At 37.1% G+C, this 13,787-nt stretch overlaps 1 protein-coding gene and 1 long non-coding RNA gene across 3 annotated transcripts in view; one reads left to right on the top strand and one right to left on the bottom strand.

Annotated features, from left to right (window-relative positions):
- Nucleotides 1-13,787, top strand: part of LOC119157952 — a 34,527-nt gene that overhangs the window by 17,807 nt on the left and 2,933 nt on the right. The gene's annotated exons all lie outside the window — the stretch shown is intronic.
- The window catches only part of CDH11 (cadherin 11), an 81,793-nt gene that overhangs the window by 4,856 nt on the left and 63,150 nt on the right, over nucleotides 1-13,787 (bottom strand). For both annotated transcript variants that reach the window (XM_037409374.1, XM_037409375.1), the window contains exons 6-12: nucleotides 13,337-13,456; nucleotides 12,651-12,818; nucleotides 9,542-9,729; nucleotides 7,774-8,027; nucleotides 6,658-6,794; nucleotides 6,337-6,458; nucleotides 5,435-5,552 (exon numbers count right to left, since the gene is read on the bottom strand). In XM_037409374.1, the coding sequence (XP_037265271.1) occupies nucleotides 5,435-5,552; nucleotides 6,337-6,458; nucleotides 6,658-6,794; nucleotides 7,774-8,027; nucleotides 9,542-9,729; nucleotides 12,651-12,818; nucleotides 13,337-13,456 (1,107 nt within the window). The remainder of the gene's footprint in view (nucleotides 1-5,434; nucleotides 5,553-6,336; nucleotides 6,459-6,657; nucleotides 6,795-7,773; nucleotides 8,028-9,541; nucleotides 9,730-12,650; nucleotides 12,819-13,336; nucleotides 13,457-13,787) is intronic.

The raw sequence follows: 13,787 nt of genomic DNA on the forward strand, positions 1-13,787 counted from the left end.
GCGGTGGCCTGCCAAGGGCCTCCTGGGGCAGGTGGGAGCCCAGCTGCTGCCTAGCCACGGGGGGTCGTTTCGGAGGGTCCTTCACACCTCCTGGGGCACAAGTATTTGAAAGGGAACGTGTGACATGAAACGCTGGGATGAGACAGCCAGTGCTTCCTGCTCCTGGCCGCACCGGACACAGGCTAGGACAGACGGACAGCGTTTCGTTATTGTGCTCTTTGTTTCTCGGTTCTCACACCGAACCAAGTTAATAAAATTGTAAACATCCTGAAGTAAATAAAATGAAACAATCATATCTGTGGCTTTCAGACCTTCAAAAACTATTTTAGGATGAGGATTTACTTCACACAACCTTTTCTGTTTTGCTGTGTTCTTTATTTTTCACTATATAACAGACAGGAAAAAAATAAAAGAATGGTTCTTTTATCTACTAAGGGAGGGCTAATTCACCTCCGACGGTACCCATTTTACTATTGCCTCAGGATACTGCAGAAGATTAATCATTTTCCTGTTGAAGAGTCAGCATAAATTCCAGAATTTAATAATGCAAATCATAAAACCTCTCTTAATGATCTAATCACTGCTATTTCCATGAAAGTTTGTGAATAAATCATACCAAAAGAGAAGTATTCTTGCTTTATACTAACCAGCCTTGCAGGCAGTACCCCTGATGGAGGACAAGATCTGAAACCATCCCCAGATTTTGTGGACAGGGGTCAATTTATGGAATAAGAAGGATGTTTGCACTAGGACCCTGCTTATCTGACTCTCCCACTAATAACTTCTACCAGCAAGGATGAAATTTTTGTAGGACTGTCCTAGATCAGATCTGTTTGTTACATGCCAGATTAATTCATCTCCCCATATCTACACCTCTCCTTCCAGGGCCACCACACCTGATGCCCAGCACAGTTACCTCGGCGTGACAGAACTGTAGTCCTTCTGATACTGAAGTCTCACAAAAAATGTCTGGATAGAAAACAGCTTGTTAACTTCTCCTTTACAGGATGGTCGCGTTTGCTAAGGACAGAGAAGCTGATAAAGATCTGATCGGTTATTACTTTTAGGTTTTGGAGGTGCCCTTCATCTCTTTTCAGTCCTTCTAACCTCCTAAATGTTTACATGCGACATTTGCCCAGCTAGGCTTTGTAGCACAAATTTTTAAAGGACTTTAGTGATATCAGTGTCTGTGTGATAGGACTCTTATTTTAGGACTTTAAATTAATGGACTTATAACAATTTGGTATAAATAGAAATGTAACATCTAATACCTATTAACCTATCAAGTAATACTTGAACCAAAATATATTGATATAGAATAAAACTACTCCACAGAGTTCTCTAAAATTCATTTAATAATTCATTTCCTCAATATGAGAACAAAGATCTGCTCTGTTAAATAAAAGATTGTAATAGGACAGATTATTCTTGTAGCAAAAAAGTATGAACATTAGTAGTGGGCTGAGCTACAACTGCCTAGAGGCTGCAAAGGCAATATGGAAGGAAACACAGGCATTATCATATATTAATATATTTAGTCTGCTGTCTATGTGTATTATGTTATATCACGTCACATCATGTCATATTTTTCTTAAATTTTGGCAGCTTAAATAGTATTCCTAACTAGAAATAAGAAAAAGAATAGCATATTATTCATTTATACAGACTGGCCAATTCCACTGCAGTCAATTACATTACACTAAGGCTCAATTTGATCCAATGGTTGATTTATCTGGTTTAACTTGCAGTCATTTCTATTTTAACATTTTTTAAAAAGAAAAATCTAATCAACATGCCTGGCTAAACTTTACAAAGGACTAGCATATATCAACTCTAAAAGGTCATTTTTAAAAGTTTTTTTTTGTTTGTTTATGTTCACTTCTCACATTTATAAGAAACAAAATATCTGTAAGAGGAAAAAAACCCAATCCTCTTTCACCTAGATAAAAGATAATATATAATCCAAGCTAGTATTCTCATTCTTGCTTTTTCATTATTTCCAAGTCCCAGGAGTTTAACTATAATCCAGGTATAATGGCATTTTTTAAGCCAAGAAACAGAAGTTAAATGTCAATACCAGCTTAAAACTACTACTTAACACATATGGGAGCTACTTGACTGACAGTCTTAACAAACACATTGGGGGTTAACACCAGACAGAAGGAAGAAAACAGCCATCTCAACACCATCCGGAAAAATACACTCTCATTTTCCAGCTATTATTGTCTGGGATATCCAATATCCAACACTATTGTAAGTGAAGATTACCTATACTCTCCATGAAATCTTCACAATTAGAAGTTAAAATTGCATGACTTCGTGGTGATCTTTAGAGTGATCTTCCTGGCCTTTGATTTTCATCTTTATCTCTGGTGATCTTCTTGAGAGTTTTCCAGTTTTTTTCCTTTACATACAGGCAAATGTAGCTTAGCTTTTGGAGCTTGTTAGCATATATATTGTGTAAGGAGGCTTCTAGATTTAAGCAGCTGACTGTAGTTGTGAACATTACCACCTATATCAGAATATGAGTGCTGATTCAGCAGGAAACAAGCACTTTCAGGGGTCCAGCTCTCTAAAATCATTACCCGGCAGTAGCAATTGCTGTGGCTAATCCATGGCAAAATCCGGTAACTTTCTTGTACATATGTTTCAAAATGTCTTGATTACGAAGGTCTGAAATTGAGAGCCAGAGGACTTGTTTCTATTAAAACAAAGTGGATTTTAGTCACCGATTTTAGGGGACTCGCAAATTTAATTTCAGTCTTTGTCAAGCACTATGCTGTGGATTTGGGAACACGGCTACACCTAGCCTTTGCCACTGAGGTGTAACTCGTCCTTGTGCAGCACGGTAAAGCAAGGTGGCTGCAACCCTTCCAGCAACGCTGGCTCTGTGCCAGGCCTCCACACAAGGTGAGCCAAGCCGAGTCAAGGGCGTTTCAGTTTAGGACACAGCAGGATTAAAAGCAGGAAACCCACTTGCTGAAAATCCATCTCTTTACTGTGAAGTGCCACGAACCTCCACCACTCTTTTGAAGCTCTGACTTCAATGGGAGTAAAATTGAACAGGGCCTGGGCAAACACAGTGCTGTTTATTTATGTGGTATAATGTAAGTAAACAGTGCAAAAGTAATTCAGTGTTTTATCACAGCATGTGATAAGCCATTATCTCATGTTTTCTATGGAAGTATGGAAGATAGTCTCAGCTGAAAAACTTGGTAACACAGTAGGCTATTAATAGGATGTAGAATGTGATTACATTTTTTGCATTACTGCAATATGTGATTACTTTTAGGAGTTGGTAGAAAGAAACTCTATTAAATGATAATTATGGATTGTATTCACTTTAAAGTTCTGTAATAGACCCAGACATTGGAGTTTTCATTAACTGTTCTCCACAGTAAATAAGGCTGTTTTTCTTTGAAACTAGCAATTCCCTCTGAAAGCGGTGGCCTGGTATATTAGACTACTTGGATTTATAACTGAGAAAAAAAATATTCAAATAGTCATGTAAATTATTTGACTTGCAGATGGTAACACACTCTCTCCGAGAAGTTTGGTTGGGTTTTTTGGGTTTGGGGTTTTTTTTTTGTATGGAAGTATATAGAACTTTAACTTTTTTTAATTTGCTCTCTACCATAACTTACTTTAAAACAGCCAACAGAAATAGTTAAATTAACAACATGACTGCACTGAAGACTGTACAAAAATGAGGGACAGACAGGATGAAAATGGATGGATTTCATTACATTATTAATTTCCCAAACACTAAACTATGAGAGAAGATTAGATCCTTAAATAGCATCTTGTTGAAATAACCTTTTGCAGTATTGTCAGGTACAATCACTGCATTCAGCTGACATCATCATTTCAATTACAAAACATTTTTTCCTGGGCTAACTTTTTTATTGAAAAAAAAAAAAAAAAAAAAAGAAAGAATTTGCTGGATACAGAAATGAAAGATTAGTAGAATTGGCTGGAGTCAGAAACCATAACAGCATTTGCCTGCAGCTGTATCAGAGAGTCTCAATTCTGACCTATGCTTCCTCTGTTAGATTATAAAACCTAATTCATCTTCAGTTTGATATGGTGACCATAAAACATCTTTTAAAGAGAAACTTGCCCTCAAGGTCTCAGGCAAAGAATACATTTTTATTTACTTTCCTCTAAAAATATATTCATCAGTTTTTCAAAAATTGTGGTTTACTACTTTAAAGAGAATAAATATATCCCCTCCACTGGATCTGTTACGAATCGCTTATGTATGTACAAGTGTCAAGCACTAGGCAACAGTATTACTTTGACCCTTCAAGAATAACAGAAATTTTGTTTGGGGACTCTGATGATAATTGCCCTCACTTCAGATGCTGACAGAGATATACAGTATGCCACAACATAATACTTGAGAAAAAGAAGTTTTTACTGAAATCATGCATCTGGATTATGTTGCCTTTTGTACTTCTGGCAATCTAGAAGAAATATTTTGGATTTGTTATTTAAACCAGTTCTACTTTTCTGAAAACAGTCAAGTTTCCTTCAAACATTAAAGCTTGCTAATTAAAACCAATTTCTTAGAAGCTGAAGCAGTTTTTTTCCCCATACAGGAAAATAGCAAATGAACATTGAATGACAATATCCTACTGATTATCATTAAATAAATAGAATAAATATGTATAATGGCAGACTTGTCTTTTTTCCATTTACCCCCTTCTGCCTTCCTCACCAAGTTAGGTTCGCTGATGATTTTATGTTAGATGATCAAATAAATTTGGACACTCCCCTATGCCTGGATTTTTCCCCACAAATTTCTTATATCTTAACGTCAATCTGAATGCAAGATTTATACTATATTTCATGGATAGAAAATTGGCAAAGGAATCAGGATACCCGTCCTGAGATACACCCAATGTGGGTATGTTTCACAACAAAAATCCAAATTTATATTTCCTACAAAAGGTTAGCATGGCAGTGATTTTATTCCATTAGGAATCTAGTCCACATCTCACATGATCCATAATTTACAAAAAACAGCAAGCAGAGTAAAGTGAACAAATACAAGCAACCTAACAATTTTGGCTTAGCAAGTATGTTTTCTCTAAATCGAGGTGATTTGCCAATTATATTTAGTGAAAGTTTTTGTCATTGTTTTTCACCCTCTTCCAGGAAGATAAAATGGCAGTGGATTCTTCATGCAGGGTATTATTATGTAATTTTAAAAATGTATTCAAGAAAATGAAAGCGAGTTAACAAGCATCACATTATTCCAAGAACATCCTTGTATTTCAGCTGTATGTTTTCTGCCTTCCTCCCCTAAATCTCTGGAAAACAGACACTCTGTCCAAGTTAATGAAAATGCTGTTGCATAACATTATGTTGGCCATTAGTTTTACTTTGTCATTTCTTTGGACTCTAGTATACAGGGAATCTTCACACAAACCTCTGTTGTCTCTGAGTGTAAAATTTGGATTATGAATAATTTCAGGTGGTAAAGTGAAGATAAATCTTGGTCCATTGGCCGAGTCATCCTTGTCATCAGCACTAATTGTAATAAATTGCTGTAAAAGAAAAGTACTCTGTAAACAAACAGCTCCTTCTCTGGATACATCACATATAGACAGCATTCTGAGAAATCTCTTGAGTACAAAAAAAGGGCAGAGCCCCCCTACATGCCTGAAAAGTGTCTGCAATTATAAACATAGAGCAGACTCAAACCTAGAACAAGCAATCTTTATTTACTATTATATTTAACCAATGGAGAATTAAAGATGTAACAGTATACGCCACAAATATGTGTTAATGTTAACTTAATAGACTAAATAAAATTCCGCATAAAATTCAGCAGTTCAGAAAGAGGTAGCACAACATCCTTTTCAAGCTGCTACACTACATGCAGAAGTACAGATATCATGTAGGGCCGTATTTCTCTGTGGTACTCACCCCTCTTCCTCACAGACTGTTCAAGGATAAACCTGCAGGCTAAGCTCTACGAGCACTGTACTGTGATTCTTCCCAGGAGGGACTGAGTATTTTTGTAATATCCGAAACAGGCTCACAAATGGGGAAGCTGCTCCCAGCCCGCTTTGTTGCCCATGGGATGGTGGATACTCACACTCAACATCAGTCACCTTCAGCGCACAAAGCACTGTATCTATAACTGTTGATAGTAGTTCAAAATAAAAACACAGGAAAGTGCCTTTCTGTGTGCTTTGGGGTATTTAGGCCAAAATTTCAAAATAAACATTTGTTTACTACCACTTATTTGAGTTGCCGACACAAAACTGGGCTAACACCCTGAAGAAAGCAGTCCGTGCGCAGGGAAGGTGGTGGGCACAGGCATACCTGATTGCTTCTAGCATTCTCACAAACAAACGCTTCATAGGCTGCTGCAAATTTTGGAGCATTATCGTTGACATCGATGACCTTAATTGCAACTGGAACTTTGGCTTCCTGGTGTTGTTTGTCTATAAGAATAAGCAAACCCAAAATGAAACAGAAGCAGGAAAACTCCTCAAAACAAACAAAATCCCAGCAGTATCCAGCGGAAAATGGAATAGGCTGAAGCATTTCTACTGGGATTTTTCACAGCTTGTCAAACTGAGACAATTAGAAGACTACAGAATTTATATCATTGATTATAAAATACCTCAGTGAAATACTTACGGACTTCAACTGCAAAGACAGAGATATTATGCCAAGCAATTTCTTCCCTATCCAAAGCTTTTATTGTCTTGATATTGCCATCCTCTGCATTAATAATAAAATATCTTTCAAGGTCAGTGTGACGATCAATTGAATATCTAAAGCAGATTGAAAGTCAGTAATTAGATGGAAGGACTTAGTTTCATGCATGCAAATTTGTTCTATATTGTTATTATTTTTAAATAATTCTTAGTACACTTATTGTTATCCTTAATATCATTGTCAAAGGGGTGATATGTGCTCTTTTAAAAGGAGATTCACCTGACTGGTGTCTACATTTAGAAAAAATATTACATCACAATGTTTATAGTAAGTGAAAACTGGTGTTCTTTGAAGTCTCCATTAAAGCCCCAAAATACTCTTCATTTTCCTCTCTTATAAAACATGATAAAAGTATCTACTGAGATATTTAAGTTTTCTTCTGTTTCATGTTAATCATTAAGATCTTTTAAGTCTTCTGATCTTTGGGTTACTCAGAATTTTAATTGATTATACCAGATTAATAAATATTACCCATTATCTACACATTCATACAGTTTTATACAGCTCCGGTTTTCCTATCTTTACCTTGCAATTCTTTGAATTGTCAACTATACCCACAAAACAAGAGTTTCATAATTTAAGTTACATGGAGAACATAATGAACAAAAATAAACAAAAAGAAAACTATCCAATGTAACAGTGGAAAGTAGGGGTATGTGTATTTGTACATTAGCAATTAATATTTAACAATTACCCAACATAATCTCTAATCTACTGTGTAGACTTGTATCTTTTGAGAAAGAAAAAAATGCTGTGATATTTTATAGAAAATGTAATTTAGAATAGAGCCTAACACAGATGTCCTATTTTAATTAGACATAGCTATGGTACCACTTGCTTAGTGATATAGGCTTTGAGAAGCTAGTAGCTTATGGAACAAGTCATTAAAAACAATGCTATATGGTTAAATTTATTAACATCCTGGGTGAATGTAGAATATTACTGTGCTAGATCTATCGCACTATCTTAATAACTTGCATAACAATTCTAAAAGCTAATGCTTAGAAAGAAACAGCTCGCTCTGATGAAGCATACCTTATAGCACTGTTTGCAGCATCAGGGTCTTTGGCATGCACTTTTCCAACCACAGTACCAGATGCTGCATTTTCTTGTACTTCAAAAACATAACTTGGCTTTAAAAATACAGGTGGCTCATCGGCATCTTCCACTGATATCTTCACTGTTACTGTGTCCTTGAATGGCCCATTACTGATGAACTTAGGGTCAATATGTACATTGGCTGCCTCTACCTTCAGACTGTAGGACTTTTTGGTTTCAAAATCTAAGAGCTGTGAGAAATAAGACAACACATGCCACAGTTAGGAGAAGTAGAGTGTAAAAGCAGTAAGCAGTCCCCTAGTATTCAATGACATAAAACAAATGTGAGCATCTGTCAACAAGCTTAGACTGAAATGTGTGTATTTAAAAACATCAAGACTCAAATGGAAGGAGCTACATTCTATGTATGGAGCAGCATAGGAAGGCGCTCAAGATGTCACGACACGGTCCTTGTCTTGCTCTTTGCTTGCTGTATCACTCAGGAGACCATCATTATTGGGAAAATTAACCTTTTCTTCATACAGCCTCCCATGTAACACAAAACAGCAATGGATAGGGAAGGGGTTCCCACAATATGCCAGCATTGGCCTATCCCAAGCTGGCATGTGTTCCTTTAGAGATATGGATGTGGCTTGAACTGGGAGCATCGTGAGAAGTTAAATTATGGACCCAGAGAAGTTAAATTATTTAAGTAGTAGGGGAAATGTGCAGATGCTTTGCAGTGCTTTCATTTCTGTCTGTCTTTCAATCCATAGATCTCGGAGCACTTTACAATGGGGAGGTGAAATAATGCCCCATGAGGTAAGTCCTTTCGGGAGGCTGGGAAAAGCCACAGCACACCTGTGCTGTCAGTAACATGGCATGGCCGCAGCGTTGCAGCACTGGGAACCTCAAAATGATCATGCAGGTGCCAACCACAAGTCACAGTCTGCTAACACCATAGACTAGTGGTGTGACAGTTCCACCTGCATTGTAAAACACACAAATAACACACTCCCACCTCTACAACAGAGAGAGTAATTGAACCACAGCAGAGTTTTGACCAGAAGAGACCTCTGGGTGTCTTTCTGCGAGACCATCCCAATGTGCAAGGCAGGGCTAACTTTCACATTAAATTGCCCAGGCCTTCTCCTTTCAGTTTTGGTTATCTCCAGGACAGATTAATAGCTATAAAGATACAAAGGGCAAAATAATAATGCTGAAATAATGAATAAGATTTATGATTTATCATTTGTAATTTAAAATTCATTTAGTAACACTTTTAAAGAGCATGCTGATGGATTGTATCCGAGATCACCTCCGTATTTTTGCTGCTTTTCTCATAGCCTGTGACTCCTTCAGAACAATATTGTGGACAATGCACAGTTGAAGAATTCAAACTATAGGGCATGAGGCTATTCAGACCGAACATAAAGCAACAGTGAATGTGTGCTACTTATCAGCACTAGGCAAAACTTCATTAACAATGAAGCTGATGGCATTGTATTTTACCGTGACGTTTTATTATGAATTCATTTAGTTTGTGCAATTTATCCACTGTACAGTATTTATGTAACTCTTCTGGGTTATTTTCTTCCATTCCAATTCAGCTAATGGGGAAATGGAATATTAAGAGTTAATCACAGCTCTAGAAACAAATTAAGTGAAATTGCATTTACTGATATTTGATCTTAGGTGCTAATCCATTATTACCAAATCTTCTGTCAACAACAAAGAATGCTACACATTGGTAGGTAATACTCACCTTCTTAAGCTTTACAACACCTTCCTGAGTCTCGTAATCTGTTGTAATTTCAAACATATCCATGCCATCTCCGTCAATGATGCTGTAAGCTACTAAGCCATTTTCCCCAATGTCTGGATCTTTGGCCTTCACTCTTCCTACTTCCTCTCCTGGAACAGCTGCTTCCGACACTGACATCTGGTACACACCTGGTGGAAGGAAAAAAGGCATCTGCCTTAAGTATGCAGTCTGCTCTCCAGTTGTGTATTTACTAGTTTAACTTGTAAGTTCCAAATAAACACAGTAATTTTTTACATTTTCAAATCCCCTGAAGGAATGTTACATTATAAAGAGCTCTGAGAAGCAAGTCAGTTGTGAAATCTTGAAGCACATTGCTAATCTATGTAACATTACCTCCCTACTGATGTTTTACAACACATCTGTGTATCTCTCTGTTCAGGGTAGGGTTAAAAAGACAATCAATTATTCCGAATGCAGAAATTGTTGTAACATCAAGGTTATCATTCATATAAGAAACATTATTACAAAAAAGGAAGGAAAACTCTCTTTCATACGACTCATAGTATGACCTTCAAGTCTCTAGAGTCCAGAAGCATTTCTGCCCATTCATTCAGGAGCCATAAATTTTATACAACAAATTGGATAAGACCTCTCTGCTGTGCTGGCTAAAGAATAGATCAGTTGCTTTCTATGGCTTAAATTTGGAGGGTGAACGTACAGTAGCAATGACGCTTAAAATTCAACACAACAGAGAATACATACCAATTTGTGTGGCATTCCATATCAAACAGAAAACAGCTTTCCTTCATCAAACTCCAGCAGGAAAGCCATCCCCAAACATCCCATAGATGTGTTGCCATACAGTTTTTCCCTTGTGTATTCAGGGGCACCAGAGGAGAGCATTACTGTTCCTGGATAGATCTCTCTCCAACAGTTGTCCTTTAGGCAGCATTGATTTCACAACCTTCCCAACCCACTCCACAGTTTGGATAACATAACCTGATCCTAAATGTACAAACCTATGTAAGCATTTTCTGCTACTTCATCAGCACATCAGCATTAATGAGTTGGGGGGGGGGGGGGGGAAGCATAATAAAATAAAATAATCTAATTTATCCTCCGCTCCATAATTGCTCTTTGTCGCTACACGAGCACCCTAGGAACATCAGGAGACTTACACCAGGCAGGGACTTGGCTCATTACCCATAAAAACAATTGGCACATGTCATTGGAATAGGTCATTAACTCCAGTCACAAAGAACCCAAAATGTAAGCACATAACTCATTAAGTGCTTGAGCAATGAACAACAACAACAAAAAAAAAAGAACAAGAAGAAAGAAAATAATAAAAAAAAATCAATCATTTGAATGTCTATATGAACAGGCCAAACCTGTTTCTGAGATACAAAGCATTCCAAATTAAGGTTTTAAGTTGGCGTTAGATGATTAAGTTTAGTAACTGCTATTTAACATTTCTGATAATTTTAAATATTTTCCCAAAATACTCGGTAAAGTGGCTGGAATTTCTAGAGAAAAATCCATCACTTGATGGAATTAATCAACAAAATACCATGTACTGGGGTTCCAGGTTATGATTTGAGTGAAAAGGTATGTTTGTGAGCTATGTAAAACCTGACATTTTTAGGATTTAATACTTTCCTATTAGAATGGTAGAAAATGCTGACATAGATTTTTACATTTAGGGACTGGCTATGTAATTTAAACTTTTGCATGAGGGTCCAGGAAGCTGCAACATCGGAAAAAGAGCTGTTAGAGAGATGGTCTTATCCAGGGTGTATCAGTGTCATACCAGTTGCTCAGAGGAGAAACAGGCTGGGCTGGGCTGGTGTGTGCACTGCACTCCAAACAAACCCAACAGAAACCCATGCAGAGATAAGCTGCAGAACAGATGTGTGGGTCCACTAATGTACTTCCACCCAACTGTGAAGACTGAATCTGTTAATGTCCGTCCTGATTAATTTTATGTGTGAAAAATAAATAGCACAGGTATAAAAAATTGCTTTGTTTGACCACCAGCAATACACTTCAACCATCAATTTAGAAATGTAATTGTACTAAATTTAGCTTGGACTGTCATGGTAAATATAAGTCTTGAGGAATATCCAGTCTTAACCTTTATTCTTACGGACATTCGCCATCCACAGAGTGTTTAGAGAAGTAAAGGATAAAGCATCAACACTTAAAATGAAAGGCTATGTGAAATAAAAAATGATGCTCACTCGCTTGAAGGTCTGTCAAAGACCTGAAAGGGCATAATCAGGAGCCATTAATAGATTGTACAACATTTTCATCAAGGGCCAAGAAAAGCATGAGACTTCAAGCCTGAGAAATACAGCTTTAAGAACATAACGTAGATCTTTTCTTTATTCATCTTCATCAAAAATCAAATTGGATTTGTTCCTTGAAAATGACTACCATAACTATGCTTGCAAATAGCTATGAACTTGGAGTACTGAAAGGCATGACACGAAGCCACTTGGAGACTTCTTTCAAATGCTGTCAGTCTAATTGGAGAGATTTCTGCCGTGATTTTTTGTTTTAACCTCCTATTTCCCTGCAATGATTTCTAAAAGTTCTTGTGGTCTGAGCAGAGTAATGAATGCTACTTGCTTTTTTATAGTGTCTTTCACCATCCACAGCAGAATTATGAAAAAGGGAAAAAAGGTAAACCAGCTAATCCAGCACTGCTGCAGGGCAGGTACATTTTCTAGTATTCTTGACCAATTTGATTTAACACACAAGATGGCCCTCAAGAAATAGGGCTTCTTTCTCCACTAACAGAAAAGTCCACACTATGTCTCCCTGGTCATACCATAGGTATATTTCTAATATAACATGGTCCAGTGGTTTAAAAAATGAACTGTAGGGTTAGGAATCCTCCTAATGTAATCTTAACCTTAAAAAGCGTCTCACTTTGCAACACAAAGGAAATAATCCAGATTCTAAGGCTCTGTATGTTACTAGCAGTATGTAATATTTATCTATTCACATGTGTGCTGTGATAATCCATCAGTTACTGCTTTTTGAATAGATCTGATAGTATACAAATACAGGTACTGGTAGTAAATGCAAAGAAGTTGTTACTTACTCTGTGGGAACTTTGGTGGGTTGTCATTGACATCTGTAAGTGTAATTGTCACTTTGGTTGTCCCTGAGAGGCCTCCCATGTGTCCTCCCATATCTTTTGCCTGTATTACAACATGATACTCTTCCTTAGCTTCTCTATCCATATTTGGAAGGGCAGTTCGGATAATTCCTATAAATACAAAGAAAATATGGCACATACAAATTTTCATATGTTCACATCAGGAGAAATTGGACACTGCATTTTTAGCTTGCATTAAAACACAGCAATATTTGCAGTGTTGGTGCAGATTCTGTTTTCCCTACACTGTGCATCATGCTATGCAAGGAAAGTAGCCGAAATATTCAACACAGCTGAACACAGAACAACCCTGGAAAAACTACAGTTCAGCGTTGAAACTGCCGTTTTTATCATATCATATCATAACATATCATATCATATCATATATCATATCATACCACAAAAGAAACAGCATCATTGCTCTAGTGTAGTGTAACCAGAAGCTCTATTGAATACCAGGGGACCAGCCAGCAAAAAAGCTTAGCTGGAATCGAGAGAGAATGAAGGAAGCTTTGCACAAACACGTCAGTAGATATATCCAACTGTACTGCCTCAGTCAATATACTTAGTTCTTCATTTTAATGTATTCCAGTTATGAGGTCCTACTCAAATAAACTGCTCAATAATACCTGTTTGAGCTTCCACCGAGAAGTACGGCTGACCTTCAAGAATACTGTAAACCAATTTGGCACTGTTCCCATAGGTAGGATCATCAGCATCTGAAGCTGTTACCTGAATAACTGATGTACCTAAAAGTGGAAAGCAAACACAGAAGGAATACAGTCAGAAGCAAATGTGTCTGTAAGAAGCGTGCGGATGCTTTCAGTCATACAGCATAACTATTTCTTAACTTTTTCCCAGATTCGGTAAATGAAAAAGAAATGTACTTGGCCATTTATATACGACAAAATAGACTTGTGTGATCTAAAAAGATTTGTCATCAGCTGTGATGTGAATTCATGTTCTAAACACTGAATATATAGAAGCCAGCAGTCACTCTGTACCAGTATAGTTTTTTTCCTCGGTAGTTTAAGCCTTAGATTGTTTTTGTCATTAGCCAAATAATAGTTTTCTGTTTAC

This window comes from Falco rusticolus, chromosome 15, assembly GCF_015220075.1.
Source record: "Falco rusticolus isolate bFalRus1 chromosome 15, bFalRus1.pri, whole genome shotgun sequence".
NCBI lineage: Eukaryota > Metazoa > Chordata > Aves > Falconiformes > Falconidae > Falco > Falco rusticolus.